The sequence below is a fragment of the Erpetoichthys calabaricus genome, chromosome 8, assembly GCF_900747795.2.
Source record: "Erpetoichthys calabaricus chromosome 8, fErpCal1.3, whole genome shotgun sequence".
NCBI classification, from domain to species: Eukaryota; Metazoa; Chordata; class Cladistia; order Polypteriformes; family Polypteridae; genus Erpetoichthys; species Erpetoichthys calabaricus.
In genome coordinates, this window is record NC_041401.2 from 161,021,316 (window position 1) to 161,042,214 (window position 20,899).

Sequence of the window (20,899 nt, forward strand, 5' to 3'; positions counted from 1 at the left end):
GAAACCACTGGTCCTGTATGATCAAATAATTAAAGAACTAATATTCATTCTCAAGTGAAAATTAGTAGGAAAGAACCCCACCACAATCACACAATCTTTAGACTCAATGAAAGGGAGTCATTTTGAGGTAAAGGACAACCACAGCACTTGTATTTACAAGTCTTTACAAGTCAGTCAGTCATTATCCAACACACTATATCCTAGCACAGGGTCACGGGGGTCTGCTGGAGCCAATCCCAGCCAGCAAAGGGGGCACAAGGCAGGAACAAATCCCGGGCAGGGTGCTAGCCCACCACTTTACAAGTCTTGCTTCTAATTTATTCTTAGCTTCATCAGCTACATCATGGTCCATGTTTTATTGTCTTCACATGCATGACTTATACACTTTTGTTGCCTTATTACATTACATTGACAGTATCTTTCCTTAGCTCTTGACACATGAGGTGCTACACACCTTTAAGAAATTTAGACTTATATATTGAGAGCCACAAACTAATGCCGTAATAGAATATGAACCCTGATCCTTATGGATACACACATGCACTTATGTCTTTGTTACACTGAAAAATAAGGTTAGAAAGGGAATGTAGCAGAACGTGTCTGCTCTGGGAGCACAACTTGGAATATCATGCCAATTCAAACTCTTTTAAAGTGATGACTATGGAAGCTATCATGGACTGATCTCCTTAAAGGAGGGTGTTCATGGATCCAAGGAGAAAAAGACCTGACAAATAATTAAAGATATGTAGCTAATGTGACTAAGAAAGGGATATGGCTTCCATCTGGCAGTGGGACAAATAGGCGTCTCATAAGGGTAAACCTGGAGAGTACAGTGCAGCTTATTCTGTGTTTTGGGAGGGGGCTACATGAGTCAAATATCAATGGAACAGAGGGGACATTGAAAATTGGGGGATTTAATCCAGATGAATAATCAGGGATGAAAGAGAAAGAAGTCACCATGAGGGTGCTAGATTCACTTTCTCACAGTCATAATCCACCTGTCCTCCCCTATTGGTGCCAGTGGCAGCAATTTACGCAGCAAACTAATGTCCTCTTTCTCGTTGTCTCTAGTAATGTGTTGTGGACATACTGCAATTCTTCTCCAAGTATTAACTTAAACTGCAAGCCTATCCCAAGGTTTTTTATCTGTGTTCCTTTCTAAGTTTCTCAAACCCCTTGGTGCTACTACCTTGAAGGTGATTTGCCGTGGGCTCCGACTGTTATACTGTCTCACAAGTGTTGCCTTCCCTTTTGACTTTGAGGTTTGATAGGTACTTTATTACATTACTTTGGTAGAAAGAATAAATGGAAATACCAGAATCAAGCAGGACAAAAGAAAAAGCAATCAGAGCACCAAAGTGATACACCAATGGTGTGAATGCAGCATTCTTCAAAGCTACATGCTGGAAACCACTTCCCCCCAATCCTGTCAGACACCATTCCCTATGATGCTTAACTGGATTTACTGTATTTTAAACCTCACTGCTCTCTGATGTCTATCCACATAGAAATATTGTAGGGACAAAACGGCTCCCCGTGCTGTGCAGTTTGTGACAAAAGAAGACTGACATTTCTCTGGATCATATTGAGTTGGTGGCTATGGTGTCATTAGTTCTGTATCCAGTGGCAGTCTCAACTTCTTAGAAATGCTGGTGTCTAAGGAAAAGAAACAAAGCACACACGCTTAACTCTTTCTCATTTCTGATGGAAGACAGCACATGGCTAAATAATGGGACACGTGTGGCTGAGGATCTGCATTGTCTCATCTATCCATGTTCGGAACTGAGCAACAGCTGTGTACACTCCAGGATAGTGAGCTTCTCCACAACTTTTTCCCCAAGACACGATTCCATAGACACGACCTTCACAAACCAAAGGGCCTCCAGAGTCTCCCTGGAAGGAAAAAAGTGGTAGAAAGAGTCATGTCATTGCACAAGGACACCCCCTGAATGAGAATCATCTCAAATATGCATTGTTTACTCTCTCCCAAATCACTTAGATGATTTACAGTGTTTCACTGGGCCTTCAAAAATGCCAACACTAACTTTAAATAACACCCGCTGAACTGCAAACCGTGCCACCATCTCAAATCATTTTTTCACAAGGCGTCATAGCAGCCATGTATTTGTCTAATGAGATATTAAACTTGAAGATTTTTTTTGTAAGTTTTGATGGGATGAACTATTTGCTAGAAGAAAGTTGAGATTAAAGCAAAAATCAGAGCTTACCTTGCATGCATCCTTGCCTCCGTCATTGTACCCAGCACAGAGCATCTTACTGGTTATATATCCGTTAAAAGAGCTGCTGCCATTGCATTCCACAGGTGATATAATGGGGATATTTACAGTCCTGAGGACAATGGACGCCTGTTTCTCAGCAAAGTTTGTGTAACCCCAGCCAGAAACCCGGCACACGTAGCCCTCAGGGATTGAGGCATCTTGGTGTGGCAGCACAACAATTGAAACATAGCTTCCAAGGATTGCAGGACTCTGTAGCTGTTTGGGAAAAGCAGGTGAGAAATAAAGTGTAAACTTTAAAAATGTAAAAGATTTATATCTATCATTGTAAGAGTGTTCACCTCTAGAAATCACTGGGAATAGAAATGGTGACAAATGATTAAAAAAGCAGTGCTACAGAAAAAGGGGGAAAACAAACCAGATTATTACAGAGTTAGACGACTCCTACAATGTTCTATTGATTTACGAAAGGTCTAATTAATTCCATTGTTACTTTTGTTTTCATGGTCAATATATGCTCCAAAGTTTAATCTTCTCACACCCTAACTTACTAAATGCTGTAAAGGTCAATGGATTGGAGAATAAGGTTAAGCAAAGAAGGAGAGGTATCTACAGAAACATCTGTTGTGGACATCAAGCACACCTAAATCGTAAACCTGCAGGAGCAACAAGGAAAGATCCAAATGTTTATTATAAGTGATGTTCCTAGCACCACCGGCAAGTGGGACTGACTCTGGCCTACAACAGTGTATAGACTGAAAAAAGCCAGACTCAAAAGAAATGAGCTGGGCATTTGCTGACAAAAGGGACCTCATTTTGTCATTTTGTGTTCCTTATTGCATAATCCCCGAAGATCACCAGTAGTCTGTCGGGTTTAATGTTATAATGTACATCATTATCCATACATTTTCCAAAACCACTTAATCCATCTATTTTCCCTCTATTGCAGTTTTGGTCTTCATTTTCAGTCTGTGGTTTTTGAACAGAAGCCTAAGGATTCTCGTCAAGTATTGATATTTCATTTTACTTAATCCTTGTAGGTTATTCCAGCATTACACAGAGGACACCCCATAGAGGTAGCCTACCCTAGTCCCCCAAACAGAAACAGTCCAAAGTATAGACTTTAAGCAAACAAGCAGGAAACCTTGATGTCTCTTAAGAAAACAAGGGGGCAGCTCAAAGGCAGCTTGCAATAGTACATTAGTCACACGTAAACAAATTGTCGCACATCTAGTGTCATTATCGAGAGTGAAGCATGACAGAAAATACGCCATCAAAATCAAAACAGAGTTAAGAAGCAGAAAAACTGCAATGCATTCCAACTCTGAATATTCACAACTTTTCACTGCAGATGATGTCATCATAGAACTTGGAGATGTAAAACTTGGTAAAGCCCCAGGTTTTCATGGAATTCCTCCAGAATTTATCATCCATGCAGAGATGAATACAAGCACTTGATTATCACATTCCATCTTTGACATTTTGAACACTGGAAATCTACCTCCAGAGTGAAAAAACAAGATAACATCAATTTTAGAACTTGGTAAGCCACAAAATGAAACTGAAAGCACTACCATCCTGTAGCCTTACTTAGGACCTGCTATACACTGGATGGATGAATATGACAGTATAAGCTGTAAGATTTTGGAACAAATACCGGTGGAACAAGTTGGATTTATGGGTGCATCAAAGCTGCACAGACCAGGGTTGGTACTTCACCACACAAAGGTGACAAAAAAACAAATCTGCAGTACTTATCAATCTTATCCCTGCCCATGATTCAGTCTGGTGGTAATGTATTACTTATAAATCACTAAGAGTAATTCCTTATGGCAGAATAGCCTGGCTCCTCTACTATTTAACTAGTACATTTAGGATTTACGTGAAACAACAGGAAAGAACTTTGTGCATGCAGGTGATCTCACATTTATCAAACAAGGTAATAAAATATATAAAAACTGGAACCATACTAACAAAACATTTCTCCATTTTTGAGTGCTACTTCCAGAAATGGGGACCCCGGCCTAGTATGAGAAGAACAGAACTGAGTTGATTCCATTTGAATAACAGAATGGCTTGCAGAGAATTGAGATTTATAAAAATAATACTCAACAGAATGCCGTCATTTAAGAAATATCCTTTGAATGTTGCAGAAAAAAAACTGAATAAATTATGTGGGACATCCTGGGGAGAAGCTGGCACAACACAAAGAGGTTCAGTCCCTGGCCTGATTTCCTCAGCTGCACAGTACTAGACTCCAGTTTGGCTAAATCATTCATATGTTAAAATGCTTGACACCCAGCTTCACCATACTCAGTACCCTATTATTAGAACAACACGTTCCCAACCAGCACACTGGCTTTAGTGCTCAATCCCCGACCATACAGTACATACGCAGACCTTGTGCCTTGCTCCATAAGTACAAGAAGGCCTTGGAAAAAAAACAATACCCCTGTGCACAAACTTAAGTAAAGAAGATACCCAATCTGAGCTACAAGTGACCCAAAACAATGTACTGGCTCAGTGCCACAAATTCTGAGTAACACAAATCACCTCAGATTTTTATAACGTGATACTATCAGACAAGATTTCCCCACACATTTCTGCCCTGACACAGGGCACTGTGGAAATTCCTCGTACAAGAGAGGGAAAGTCCTCTCCCCAGAATGTGATTGTGGTACAACCAACCGGAGTGTTCCACATATCAGCAACAGTAGCCAGAGAACAATCTGGGAAAAGGATGAGTGACATCTATGATGAGACAATGTCAGTAATTCAATGGATTAAGGGACCTGATATAAAATTCTCAAAGCTGTGATTTGTTTTGTTTTTTTTCCTTATCTTCTAAGTTCATTTTTAGTTTGTACAATGTGCATACCATACAATGAATAAATCACTTAATCTAATTTATAGGATAGTAAACCTTAATGGAGTGCTTGGTCATTGCAAGGCTGCAACAGTTACACTCCGCTCCTGAGTTAACATGAAGATTCTTGCTCACATATTTTTCAGTGAAATGCATTCTCTGCATATTGAAATGCAAATTTGTAATGAAACTCAATCAAATCACAAATTGTACCATAAGATTTAGGTCCAAATAATACATATGATTATAACGCACATATCTTGTGCACCGAAGTGTATAATTGAATGTTAGAGATCGTTTTGATCGTATTTGTATTCATTATTTGCAATCCTATTTTCAGCTACATTCTAATAGTAAATCAAATCAAATTAAACAAATCACTATCCATTCCTTTTTTATACCTGCTTATTCTAATCTCTCTATTATATAAAAAAATTTTGAAAAAGACCTGTTCAGAGAGATGAGACGTGACTTTCTCAGAAAGACACTTTCACGTCCCACGAGACGAGACTTTGTGCCAAGAGATTTAACCACACCCGGGGTCAGAAAAATAGACAAAGAGTAGATAACAAAGTAGAACATCATAAAGAATTCAAAAATGTTGGTGTGATACACATGCAGAGCAGGTTAGAAATAATGGAAGTAGGAAAATTCGAAAGTCTCAAAAAAATGATAGTAAAGATCGCATTAGTGCTAACAAACGGAAAATATTACTCAGTGAAATAACGGAACAGTGAGAAGAGATTGAATATATTGTTCAGATTTAAACTTTAAGTCGGAGACTTGTAGATCATCTAATTCATGTTGCCAGGAGAGAACAGTTCAGTCTCTCAATTAAAAGAATAGAAAATCTTGCTCTTCATAGGGGTGCGCCTCGGGAGTGGGGCCCCCAACAGGAGCAGAGGATTTCTGGGGGAGAAGAGAGACAAGGCAGTGAGACAAAAGGACAGCTGCTGTACAGACTTTTAAATGTTCGAAGCGCTGCACAAAGCGAACGGGGGAAAAGCCCCCTAGTATATTGATATGGAGAGCTGAAGCCTATTCTGGCACCATTGAATGCAACTGAACAATTAACTCAATAGTATATCAGTCACCAATTAAATTGACCCGTACATTTGTGGGAAGAAACTCCTGCATAGTACATGAAGTAAACTTGTACATGATAGCAAACTCAGCATATACAAGATATCGAACCCAGGTCTCTGGAGCACTGAGAGAATTAAACAAACATAACACAATAAATGCTAATTGTCCATGTCTTCACTGAAGAAATTCATCCAAGGAAAACATGTTAACCATTAGGTTTAGATAGATAGATAGATAGATAGATAGATAGATAGATAGATAGATAGATAGATAGATAGATAGATAGATAGATAGATAGATAGATAGATAGATAGATAGATAGATAGATAGATAGATAGATAGATAGATACTTTATTAATCCCAAGGGGAAATTCTCAATTTAGCATCTGGTGGCACATCTCACAGCGTTGCCCTCAGTTAACCTCTTGATCGTTCCCCCACATTGGCTTGGAGTTATCTTTCTCCATTCCTTTCTGTCAGGTTATCTTTCCTGATCTGCTTGATTTTGGTCATGCTACAAAATCTCAATGAGATGTAGGTCAGGAACTTTGTTCATTCATTCCAAAATATTAAAAATCTTGTTGTTTGGCTATTCTAACAACAGTCCAGTTGCTGTTGTCTGAATTGTTGTCTTGCTGCATATCCATGTTAAGCTTTAGCTCATGGATCTTACCATTACCCTGTGTAATATTCCAAAATTCATTGTTTCTTGAATGACTCTAGCCATCTGGATCCCAAACTATTCTAATTCCACTTCCTGTCAGGTTCTGCATTAATGTACATCTCTGTTGGTATTACTTTGATATCTTCCCACTATTAACTTCAAAAGGTATTATATTTAATTATTGTGTCTATTTCTTTTTTGTTGCCACATATCCATATGCCACATTCTAGGTACTGCGGTGGGCTGGTGCCCTGCCTGGGATTTGATCCTGCCTTGTGCCCTGTGTTGGCTCCAGCAGACCCCCGTGACCCGGTGTTAGGATATAGTGGGTTGGATGGATGGATGGATGGATGGACATTCTAGGTACTAGTTACAATTTTTCCAACCAGATTCACATTTGGTGCCATCTTTTAAAAAGAGGGGCTCAGATTTTTAACCCAACTGAACTTCAAAATTAAAATGGAAAGTTAGAACATAAGAATATAAATTTGACAAGTGAGAGAGGATCATTCAGTCCAACAAGCTTGTTTGTTTAGATAATAGCTAAATTGTCGCAATTTCTTATCCATATACTTCTTAAAGGTTGTCCAGGATTCTGTTTCAATTTCATGTCTAGGTAGTTTGTTTCAGACTCCCACAAATCTTTGAGTAAAGAAGTGCTTCCAGGCTTCAGTCCTAAAGGCACTTTTCCTTAAGTTGCACTGGTGTCATCAAGTATGTGAAAGAATTCTGTTGGATCTACTTTAGCAATGCCTCTGAGAATTTAAGCACAGTCTCCTTTATTTGAGACTAATCAGGTTTAATTGTCTGAGTCTGTCAGTGTATGACATGTCCTTAACTCCCAGGGTGCACCTTCTTGCTCTCCGCTGCACAGCTTCAAATGCTGCTGTCTATTTTTTTGCAGTGTGGTGACCAGAACTGCACAGAATACTCCAGATGTGGTTTCACTTGTATGTTGTACAGTCCTAGCATAATATCCCTTGATTTATATTCAATTGTTTTTACAATGCAACTTAACACTTTATTTGCCTTTTGATTCACTTCTGCTCATTGCTTAGATGATGAAACGGTTTTGCCAACATACGCCTCTAAATCCTTTTCAGAGGTTGCTTCCTGTAGGACAGTGTCTCCCTTCTTGTATTTATAGCTGTCATTCCTTTTGCCCACTTTGCACTTTACTACATTAAACTGCATTTTCCAAGTGTTCGCCCAACTCTGAAGCTTATCCAAGTCATCTTGAATTATTTTTGCTGCTTCTTCAGTGCCTGTCAATCCTCCAGGTTTCATATCATCTACTGTATGAATTTAACAAGTTTACTAACTATACCAGAGTCAATGTCATTAATATAAATCAGAAAAAGTAACAGTTCCAGGAGAGACCCTGGAGGAACTCCACTGATAACCTCATAGCATTCTACTCTTATCTGTACTCTTTACAGTTCTAAAATAAATAAATAAATGCAAGAGTAAAAGTTTTTTTCTGACTTTGCCTGCTTTCTCACGTTCAGTTTTGGTTTCTCTCCATTGCTACATGAACATCAATTGCCTGATCCTTGTCTGATTCGGTGTCATGTCTTTTCTGTCCCTTACCACTTTTTAACCGAAAGTGCATTATCTTAAGGAGAGTTACATTCAGTGGTCACACCTCCATATTTAGATAGATAGATAGATAGATAGATAGATAGATAGATAGATAGATAGATAGATAGATAGATAGATAGATAGATAGATAGATAGATAGATAGATAGATAGATAGATAGATAGATAGATAGATAGATACTTTATTAATCCCCAGGGGAAATTCACAAATTTCCACAGCTGGGATGAGATTCTTTAGCTGGAATGTCCTGTTTCACGTTTTCCAAACATAGTATTTGTCTTTTGTGTTCCACTTATCTGCCTACAGGTCATTCTTTCAACAGCCTGTTGTTTTTGCATAGCAGTTCTGTTCTATCCTGCCATCTACTCCACTTTTGCTTAGTAACTCTGTAAACCTGATATTAGCCAAATCAAGAGACCTTTTAACATTTTAGTTTCTTTTCTACATGCATTCTCCTGTGTATTTTTTTTTTGTTTTGTTTTAATGCTAAATAAAAGGTCTGTTTATCAACTGCTGAATTTTCAGATGCCTGATTGGGGGTAACCTGTATTGTTGACGTCAAGTGTCACTTGTGGGTACTTTCAGGGATAAGTGTTGGGCAGAATAGGAAGGACCTTTTCCATGTTTTCTTTCTAGTTAATTTATTTAAATTTGTTGAGACTGATAAACCATATTACAAAGATGTGTCAGGAGAAAAAAATGACTTTTAAACAAAATTCAGCTTTACATTTATTATTTTATGCATGGGGTGGTGCACAATACTGATGAAAAGTGCAACTACTTCTAATTCCAATAAACTGGTCTTTGTGCATAAAGCAGTAGAATCAGGTTCTACACCTTCTTTGGCTCTTCTGTCTTTTCTTATGCTTCATTTGAATGATCAATTATGTTTTCCAAATTTTATACCTTTTTTTTTGCTAAATTCCTGTTGAATTTATGACAAACTATATATGGTTTATAAGGTTATGAGACTCATGTAATTTAATTTTGATGTTTAATTTTGTGTTGACAAAATGCAATATTTAATAACGTAATTTTCATTACTGGCACTGCCATTTAGGCAATTGTTTCGGCCATCTCTATGGTGATCTTCCCAGAATTCTCCAGGGTGTGCTTATTTATGGCATCATTTTAGTGACAATATAAAGGTCACCACAGATATCTCTGTGGTATCTGAGGCTGATGGGCAAACCCTTTGTCATGAACTAGGAGTCCCAAAGCATGTGAATCCCAAAAGTACCAAAACCATTTCCAATAATGCCCACTAGGAGAGGATTTACTATTAAAATCCTGGCTAGACACGAGGGCAAATACACGGTCTTTATAAAATAAAATGTTCTATTCTCACAAACTACTCTGTTACACTGCAAATCCCAAAGAGCACAAAAGTCATAAACAAGTTGCCAGCAAAGGCAATCCAAGGTGAAGATCACAGTCACAGTACAAGAATCCAAAGAGTGGTCAAAAGACAAAGCAAACAGGTCGAAAATGCAGAAAATCACAATAAGCACAATAGCAATCCAATAACTCACCAAAAAATCCCAAGCGCATTCAAAATGAACCACCAGGAACTGTGGGAGACCCTCCAGACTAGTATGTGGAGTGCAGTTCCTGGCGATGAATGGCAGGTAGTTCTGCCTCTTGAGAGTCCATCCAAAAACTCAATGCACATGGCAATGACTACTTATACACAAGGAAACCAAACCATACAGCAAATTAATAAAATACATTAGTAATATCAATTATCTAGCATAATTCACAATATTAGCTTAAACAAAAAGATCAAACATTAACAAAGATTTGAACCCCAGCGAAAAGAGAAACCCTGGCTGAAATACAACTCCTTTGTTTTGTTGCTTTAAAAGAATATTTATTTTACCCTCCCTGGCTTTCCAATCTTGCACTCTTATTTTTGACTCAGAATTATTAATTGCTTATTGGTTTTGATAAAAGATGCCTTTGTCTCTCAGTTTAGGCCTTTGAGCCATTCTTTGACTTATGAATTTCCCGGTCATTTTCCGTTTTCTTTTACTGTTTCTGACAAGTCACTTCACTGAACCATCTATTAGTTTTTGCAACTTATTTTCCTTTTTAACTTTTCACTCTTTTTCACCATTTGCCTTAGCCTAGTAATGGAATTATAAGTTTGTTTGTCGCCATTCCCTAAAGGAAAAGTGCAATATTTCTAAAGTCAACATAATTTTCTACACAGTTCTAAAAAAATTAGTTTGCCCAAGAAATGTTAAATTAAGATACATTTATTAATTAATAAAGAAAACATCTCCCATAGTGGTGCTCAATGGAGCGTAAAGCACCAGAAGAAATGTGAAAGAAAAGCCGTCAAGCTTGCCAACTGTGTGCAAATGTCCTGATTTCAAAAAACATACCTTCAGCATTGCAGAGGTATACTTATGCAAAAATAATAAATGGAAGCTAATCAGGCTTTATCACAGAACTTGGCACTACCATTCCTGGAGGAAGAATACGCCTTCTCTTCTCTGTTCACAGCAAATGGTGTGGGTGGAGATTTCAAGTAAGCAACACCCAATGATACAAAGAGGAGAACTGAGGGAAGGGGGAGGTCAGACTTTTTTTTTTAAATAGTGGAGTCTCACAAAAAACATTATTTATACACAATTTTCCAATTTATGCAATTTCAAGACACAAATCAATACATCAATAAATGAGGAGTTTTCTCTGCTTCAAAATAAACATATGTGCCAAGTTTTAAGGCTTTATCTGGTGCTCAATAGACAGTCATTGTAAGGGTAGAGGGTTTTTTTTGTTTCTGTTTTTGTTATTTTGTTTTTGTTTCATTTATATAAAAACTAGTCAGAGACAGGTAGTAGAATGAGTTTTAATGCATTTGATATTTCTTGCCCTAAGTGTACCTTCAGCACCTTTCCTTGGTATACTTGTGTGTCTGAAACTTCCTTGACCAGCATGTTCTCTTAAAGCCTGCTTCTCAGAATTTGTTATTTCAAGGCACCTTACTTGCCTTCTTTCTGCTTTTATACTCCCCAACTCTAAAGGTGACTATTGATGTGACTGGAACACCTTTACTCCTCCTTGTGTGTGTCACACTTGCACTTCCTCTCTCGATTGCGTCACTAAAGCTAAACTGACTAATCACATCAAAGGGAAACTGACCAATCACATCAAAGTCAAACTGACCAATCAGATTATTCTGTGGGTCAGGACTCACACAGATCTTAGAGTTTTATTGTATTGTAGATGTTTCACTTAATTCCACCATTTGAGTTCTTAATTGTTTTGCCTGACAACCCTCAATTTACTTATTTTCCACATCTCAAATACAGTACATAGCTCATGACTTTATTTTTTTCTTTTCACTTATATTTTAATCCGACAGTTTGTTTCCCACCACACACATGTTGAAAGTTACACTTCCCTGTATTCACATAAATCACTTATCCCGTGCACTCATCTTGTATTACAGTCACATCCTCTGCATTGTTCTAGTCACCTCCCTGTTGCTTCTCTTTATGTTTTGTCATTATCTTTTTCTACCATCTCTTCTTCACTATATTTTTCTTCTCATACACATTCTTCCTTCACCTGAGAATGTGTTGTGAAATACACATCTTCTAAATTTCCTTTCTGGACTTAACCTCCTATTTTTGATACAACACCTGCTAATTCTTTGGTCAATTGAAAATATTTATATAAGCTTTTATCATACATCTCTTTTTCTTCTTCTATTTCTTCTTCTTCTTCTTCTTCTTCTTCTTCTCCTACTGCTATTAATGTTTGACATACTTGCGCGGTAAATAAATTCATATCTGACTTATTTGCATAGGGTTTGGAGAATTCTTAAATCTGAATGTTTTAATTTTATTTTTTTATTTATTTAATTTTTTTAATCTATTTTGCTTACTATCCCTTCTGTACAGCTCTTTGTTTTATGACCCGTGTCTCCACACCTTCTACAAGCTGATTCAGAACACACACATGCCACATGAATTTTGGATGATCTTAATAAAATTCCATGCCTCTACATTTCCGTATTTGTATTGCTGGCAGAGTGTTGTGATGTCTGAGAGCAGAATCAGAGCCAAGGATCCAGTAACCAGAGAGTCTAATTGTAACACACACCACCATGAAAGACCTGGTTTATCTGTAAATCTCGGATGATCTGGAAATCAAATGGCCAGACCATTGTGTGCTTGTGGTTGTGTCTTCACCTGCTGTATTAATTGCTATAAAAACTGCTAAGCATCAGGCAGTGGCCTTACAGCAAAATAGATTAGTGTCAGATACATGCTAAAAATGACATAAATCCCAAATACAAACTGCAATTAGGAGAGAAGGAGTTAAAATGAAAACAAATCAAAACACAGAGGATGGCTAACCCTAACCCTTAACACACCTCTTCAGCTTTTCTACATGTTATGCATATGGCACTGCACAATACCTCAAAACAGTGGTTCTCAATCTCTGGGGCGGGTCCCCCTAGGGGGGGCGCGAAGTAACAAAAAGGGGGACGCGAAGATGTGAAAAAAAGAAAATAAGAATCAAAAATATGAAAAATAAATATATTTAAAACCAAAACAAATTAACTTAAACTACATTCTAATACTAGAAAAATAAATATAGAGTTAGATAAATGAATTTTTGTGAATTTCCCCCTGGGATTAATAAAGTATCTATCTATCTATCTATCTATCTATCTATCTATCTATCTATCTATCTATCTATCTATCTATCTATCTATCTATCTATCTATCTAAATGTCGATAAAAGTTAAGCAGGTATAATAAAATATGCATCTATAATATATCATTAATTAAAAAAGAACAAATTGGTATTAGTGTGCTCCTTTCAAAAAAACGTTAGGGGGGGCACGATTAAAACTGTTATGAAAACTCGGGTCGCAAATACTTAAAGGTTGAGAAACGCTGCTTCACATCATATTCTTTTGATTTCAAGCATGGATTAATTATTTTAAATGATCACTCATTGTTGTTAAAAAAAAAAACTTTACTCCCTCCAAAGCAAAATATGCATTTTATAAACAAGGCACGTGAAAGAAAAAACACCTATGTTTTATAATCTACCCTTTTATAAATTAATTCAGCTTGCTTCTGGTATGAAATTTGTGACACAAGATGGCGGAAGGGGGTGCAAGCCACAAAATGCATGAAAAGGCCAGACCAGGGGCCTTGTGTATAAACGGTGCGTACGCACAGAAATGTTGCGTAAGAATGTTTCCACGTTCAAATCGCAATGTATAAAACCTACACTTGCCGTAAAGCCACGCACTTTTCCATGGTACCTCATTCCCTGTTGTACGCAAGTTCTCCGCTCGGTTTTGCAGACTAGCGGCACCCAGCATCAAAGCAGTGCTACTGTTCCTGTGTGGTTACCCTTTCTTACATCCACATCCACGATGGCAGCTTTATCAAATACACTGAAATTAACCACATATTGTTTATAAGTTTAATGCATCAGATTGTAATTAACCTGTAACAATATAATGGTCCACAGAATGGTCAAACTATTCTAAATACCATAACTGCTTTAGCGTTGTTACTCTCACTGCACCTTCTTCTTCTTCTGTCAGCTGCTCCCGTTAGGGGTTGCCACAGCGGATCATCGTTTTCCATATTACTCTCACTGCACCACTCGGAGTATTTATATCACTGTATCTGAGTGTGAATCACAGATCTACAGCAATTGGAAAGAGAATTATCGGTATACAGCATCAAGCACTCGCTGCCTCAGCCATTCGCTATTTGAACTGCTCTCATCCGACCAACGCTTCACAGCCTTTCCTGTTTGGACCTCGCGGTTCACAAACAGTTTCATCCCAAGAACTATACACACACTCAATCAGTCCATCAAGTGCTCCTTGTAGAACTGTTTGTACTTGCAAGTTACCGTGAGGTAATTGTACTTATGATCCAGTTATAATATTGCACAACCTGAGCCACTTTATAAAGCGCGTATTTACATATGATAACAATATCATTTTTAAGATGAAATGCAGCAAAATATGTTTATTACATTATACAGATAAAACTTTAACTTTAACTACACGGTGCCGCAGCGCTAGCGAGCTTGAGCTTCGTTCATGGTTTGTTCCTGCCTTGCGCTGTATTCATGCTGTGGCTGGCACGACACTGGAAGGATAGATGGATAGAATAATTACACATTATGAAGATATTTCGATGTTCCTTAAAAGTTTTGAAGAATCTGCATTCTAAGCTTACAGATGGCTTAACGTCTATTACAGAGCTGATTGTGTGGTGATTGGGTATTTGGAGAAAGAAAAGTAAGGACAGGAATTGGGGGTTAGTACGTTTGAAAAAGACAGTACTTCTGTAATAAAGTATTTCATTGAAGGTCGCGCATGGCACAGCAAGCATCTTGCTGTAAGACATGACCAATCACTGCGCCACCGTGTTCCCATGTTTAATAACATGCTTTAACTCCTATCATCATGAAAATGATATCATGTATACTTCTCAGTATTTTAATTATTCAGAGAGCTGTAATATTACGAATGTAATGGATTCTGTGTCCTGTCGGAGGAAGAGCACGTAGTGACTCAGGCACATAGAGCACATTTAAGATCAAATACACAACAAAGCATTTAACGTGCTACTTCAGTTACGATGGGATTTGAGAAACTAGTAAATTAAACGATTTTTATGATTAAGTTTATGATGTTCTACTTTAATGACAAAATAAACTATGTGATTAAAGTGGAAATTTCGAGATTAAAGTTGACATTTCGTGCTTTTTTCACACTGTGTGCCTTTTCTTTCACTGTACCCTAATAAGCTTTCATATGACACTCAGACGGTGGGCTATGAGTCACTTTTTCACGCCAAGTTTGATATGTGACAACTTTTTTATTTTGGGCACTGCGCGACTTTGTGAACTTGAGCTTTCGAGTTTCTACACGCTATGTCACTCGATCAACTTCCTTTTGTTGCTTATATAACTGTTTAAACCAACAAATAGTACGTTTTTCTTTGCCTCCATTTGGCAAAGAACTTTTGCCATTGCCTTTTCACAGAACGCTGGGCTTAAGGGCTATTTATATTGATTTGCATATTCAAAGAGGTGTAATTCTGGGAGGAGCTGGGGTGGGACAGCAGGCGCGTGCACGTGCGTTTATTTCCACGCTGAGCGGGATTTATGTAGCAGATGAACATGGAAGTTGGCGAACGCACAGATTAAGATTGTACTTACGTCATGTTATAGTGCGAATTCTACGAACTGCATTATGCATGAGGCCCCAGGACCTCACTAGCTTGGTCCAAAATAGGCCTCACCCAGGACAGCCTGACCCCAAACTCAACAGGCAGCCTTACAAGGCCTTTACAGGCCAAACATGTGGCCTAGTGTTTAAATGTAAAAAAATATATATACATGTCTAAAACACTTCAATCAATCAATCAATCACAACTTAACCTATAAAGCATATTTAAACACAAGAAATATTGATCAAAGTGCTGTACATAAACACAAAAAAAACAAGTTTAGAATAAAATCAGTAGATATTTTAAACATGTAAAAATATGTTAAATAAATTCAAATAAAACAATAAATAAAAATAAAAAATAAATCACATCAAACCATCAAAAAGAATGCAGTAAAATATTATTTAAATGAAGTTTCTGTAGATAAATGCTACAACTGCAAATCGCTGGAAAAGTCTTGTAACACAACTAATAATAAACAAACCAACAGTAGTAACAACTGTAACAAATGTAATTCGTATAGTTCTTTACCTGTCACGCACTTACCCTAATTTTTATATACGTGTTGCCCTATGTGGTCCTGGAGAATGTTATTTCATGTCACTGTATGCTGCAAAAATGTGTAAGCATGGAATGACAGTAAAGCCACTTGACTTTATATAACTTGACTAATGTGACAGGGCTTTAAGGCAGTACCTTGAATACCAATCACATTCTTAAGATAATACAAAATGACTGAGTGCTCAGTGGTATGAAAGGCTTCATTTAGGCCTAACAAACTCAAAACAGCACAACATTAGGATCAACAGCTAATAATGCGTCACTGGACACCTTAAGGAGGGCTGATTCAGTAGTATGGCGTGCTCTGGGACCTGACTGATAACCCTAAAAATGTCACATTAGATTAATAAAGAGAAAGACTGAGAAAAAAATAACTTTTCTAATACTTTGCATAAAAATGGCAATTTAGATATGGGTCTGTTGTGGGGTATAAAATCTATAAATTTTGTTCTGTATTTTCATTATATTGTGCTCAAAACAACAACAGATGAACTACATTCAGCACAAATCAAAGCACATCCTCTTCCTAGTTGTATCTCACTTTTAAAACAGCTGTTCCAACAAAGAAAGGAAGACATGCTGGTGCCTAAGGCTACGGATTAGTTTATAACCTGGGCATCTGGGACAAAAGTAGCTAAATTATTTTACAGCCTGGGAAAGGAAGACATGCTGACACCTCAGGCAACATCAAAAAAAGTTTTATTGTTTGAGAAAATGGACAGTGAATTAGTTCATCATATTGACAGCCAACCAATCAGACAATCTAATAATCACATCTTGCAAAACCCCCCGGTAGAGGAGGTAGGAAAAAGAAGGAACGAAGACATCAAGAGAAGGGAACAGAGCTACGTCAGAAGAGGGCGCCGGCAACATGCAGCTGTTTCCATCTGACCATCAGAATAGCTTCTCATGAACAACGACGAGTGCTAGATCACAAGCCGCCTGTGACATTCATCCTTGTCATCTTCACTTTTTTGTAAGCTTTTTCTAATGACTTTATATATCCAGACTTTACTATCAGTCCTGTTTTCTATTATTCTTTGTTCCATTGGAATTATTATTATTCCTGTAATAAATACCATGCTGCTCTTAACTTTCTATGCTTTGTCTTAATGTCTAGAGTGATTGAAGTAATAAGGTAGATTTCTTTGAGCACCTGGTGCAGCCAGATTTGTCATTACCTCTGTGCTGCAAGGTTTATTAAGGGCTGAGGGTGAGAGCTCTACCCAATAGTAGGGAACAGTATGTAAACTAAGGCATTCTTGGCTGATAAATGGCCTATAGTCAAGGATGCTGAGCCTTTGTATGTTCAAATGTATTCTTGGAAGCCAAAAGTAATATTTAGGTCTGAGATATCTTTAAAACATTGTATGTTGTTCGTGTAGATAATAATAAGTAAGTCTCTTGAAGTACTGAGAGAGTGACAGGCTGTGTTATTCCTAAGGTACCTGTGTGGTTTAAAGTGCTAGTGATTAACCAGCTGTGTGTTTGTCATTCATAGTACACTGTTGAGTTTCTGTGTGTATGCGTATAGTTATGTATGCATGTGTTAATCTTAAGGGGCAACATTAGATCAACCCGGTAACGATTATGATGAGTACACTTACTCCTAGGTAAAGGGTAAGTAGAGGGAAATATCACAATAATACAGGGTCTAAAATTATTTAGAATTGGATGGTCTAGATCAGGGGATTCTCAAACTCGGTCCTGGGACCCACAGTGGCTACAGGTTTTTTGTTCCAGCCAGATTCATAATCAGTGACAACAGCAAATATCACTGATCTCAATTAATTAGCTGGTGTTTTCATTTTCTCTTCTCTTATTCTACATTCAGAAAAGCACAGCAGCATGGTTTTTACATTTTTTTAGACATTTAGAAATATTTCTATTTTTGCTATAGATTTAAATGCTTAACTCTCTTTTGTTGGTTTCATTATATTTTGCCCTTTCTCTGTGCAGTTTGCTCTATTCATTGTATCTTAATAATGACAATTAAAAACGAGCAGAGCAGACACCTCTGCAAATGACACAATGAATAATGAAAGCCTGCAACTACTTTAGCGTCAGACCCACTAGTTAGTAAACAATGGATTAATTAAACAATTAGAACACCTGTAACGTAGAATTAAAATCAAAATGAAAATGTTGTTAAAAAGAAAAAAAAATTATTCCACTATAACTACTTAGTACATTTTAATAAAAAAAAATTACCAAACTTAGTTTTCTAATTTCTGTATTGTTCCAAAAATGCAAAATCATGGAAATAACAGTTCACTTAATTACCCCAGGAGTCCATTTAAAAACAGATGCTGGTTGGAACAAAAACCTGCAGCCACAGTGGTTCCCCAGGACCGAGTTTGGGAACCCCTGGTCTAGATTAAGCTTTTTGATAAGAGGCTCAAATACAGCATACTTAACATAAGAAGGAACAGTGCCATTTAAAGAGCTTTATGACTCATCTATTCTGTGTCTGAGCACGGGCAACATTAATCTGTCTTGAGACTAAATATAAAGTATTTGAGATCTGATCCTACTCTCCTGGAGTAATTCTGAGATTCTGCAGCTGAGGAAGACAGAGTTTTGAGGTAAAGTAGTTTTCCTCATTATTCATGGCAGTGGAGAGTGACAATGTAATGGATGTGGATTAGCACAGGCAAGTACGAATTTCACTGTACTCTGTACATCTGACAATAATGACCCTATAAACCTATAGTTTTATGTGTTGTATTTACCGTGCAGTTTGCCCAGTTGCTGCTACTTGTGTGAACATTCAGTCACCTTCTTAACTTACTTAGTCCTTTAGCTGTCAATCCAAGAAGGTGACTCAGTAGGAATGATAAGAAGACCTATAAAAACAATTTTGCAAATGACCTTTGTTTCTCTGGTGATCTCATTCCTGCAGAGTCTGTTTTCAGTGTATTCATAACGACCTCACTGTCAATCATTTTTCTAAAACGTCTCAACATGGTTGTTTAGAATTTGAGCAGATTGGACTAAGCTTTTCTTTTACCTCAGAACTGCCCCGTAATGACAGTGTGCTGGCCACTCACCTTTCTGCTAAATGCCCAATACTAAACAGCCTCAGACAACAAATATGAGAGATGGGATTCCCATAAATACTCATCTCACACAATCGGTGAGCATTAAGAGTCAGTTCTTCAGGAAAAGGTAAGTGAAATTGTATTGCGTGGCCTTAATTTTATCCTGCTCTTCATCAGACAGTTTAGACTTGCATTCTCATTCACTGTGTGTCAAATGCAGTGTACGTTCATATGAATGTGGCCATTTATCTTGTTTATGCTACTGCTGCTTCCAACTATGTGGTGTAAATTAATGTATTTTTAAAGTTTATTTTATTTCAGAAATGCAGTACTATGCAGTTATTAGTTTCTTTTAGTTTAAGTCTATGTTTAATTGGTAATCTATCGTTGTTACCGTAATGTATTTAATTCAGACATCAGAATTTATTATGTGTCAATATTAAGTTTGCTTTATTGCCTTTGAATTCTATCTATATGCTTTTGTTTTGCACTGTTTTTAACCTGTACAGACCTAATTCTTACCTTTTGCAAGGTGGCATTTTTAAGAGGAAATGTTGCACATAATATAAATATATTTCTTTAGGAGGTTGACAATGTCCTGTTTTTAACTCTGGGATGTGAAGCTGTTAACTGTGAGTCATTTTGTGATTTGTTATTTCACTCGTTGTTTTAAGCATATATTGGGTCAAAACAAGGCATTGTATTACTTAGCTCAGACAGGATCTGTGCAAATGTCTAATAAATAACTAATTACATATTTCTCTTATTACCAACAATTTTGGAGTCATTAGAAAAATAACATCTATAGTTTTTTTTCACATATTTTTGATTGTCAGCTAAAAAAGAGGTTTGGAGGATTTGGGTATTAGTAGATGTGGGAGGGGATGTTAGAACCTTTAAAAATGATAACTCAAAGAACAGAAGATTATTCAAATCTTTGATAGGAGATGAGTCCATTGATGGATTGTAATAAAGACCTCCTATTTGATAATTGATTTGCGTCGATCATTTTTCTTCCAATGGTGTTAGAAGTAGGATCAGACTGCTCTGATGATTCTTTACAGCAGCACAGGATCTGGGAATACAAGGAACAGTTAGCTCTCCATGAAGTAGGCCTGCCTGTTCAAGTATGCTGTTTCTCACAGGCCTGGCTTGTTTCTGTTTGTAGGACATTAGCAGAGAGCTCTGAAACCAAACTGGCAGGAGGTTTGGCAGATTTTTGTTTTTTGTTCATTATAAGAGACATTTGTTAATTAGTAAGGATATTTTAAATTGATGGAAGAATTTTCTTAGTTATGCTAAAATGTTTGCCTTCATATTAATGTATAGTCTATGGGAGAATCTATTATATCACGAAACGCTGAAATGAAATAAAAGATTATAATTATTTCTTGTCCCTCTGACTACAGATTAGTTCCAGTTTATGATCTTCCTTGCAGTTGGTAAGGCATGGAAGGCAAACAGTTTTCAAACCGTATCCCATAACATGTCGTATTGACCGTGTTAAATGCGCTGTATGTGTAGAATGTACTAAATGTATTGAGTAAAGTATATTTAAGTTTACCGTAGAGAAATAACGCAACCTTTAAGTATAGAAAGTAACTGAAGTTT

At 37.2% G+C, this 20,899-nt stretch overlaps 1 protein-coding gene across 1 annotated transcript in view; it reads right to left on the minus strand.

The window, feature by feature from the left end:
• Positions 1–256: 256 nt before the first annotated feature.
• Positions 257–20,899, minus strand: part of zmp:0000001088 (trypsin-3) — a 34,470-nt gene continuing 13,827 nt past the window's right edge. The window contains exons 4-5 of the mRNA XM_051930390.1: positions 2,229–2,495; positions 257–1,893 (exon numbers count right to left, since the gene is read on the minus strand). Of these exons, the coding sequence (XP_051786350.1) occupies positions 1,723–1,893; positions 2,229–2,495 (438 nt within the window). The 3' untranslated portion in view covers positions 257–1,722. The remainder of the gene's footprint in view (positions 1,894–2,228; positions 2,496–20,899) is intronic.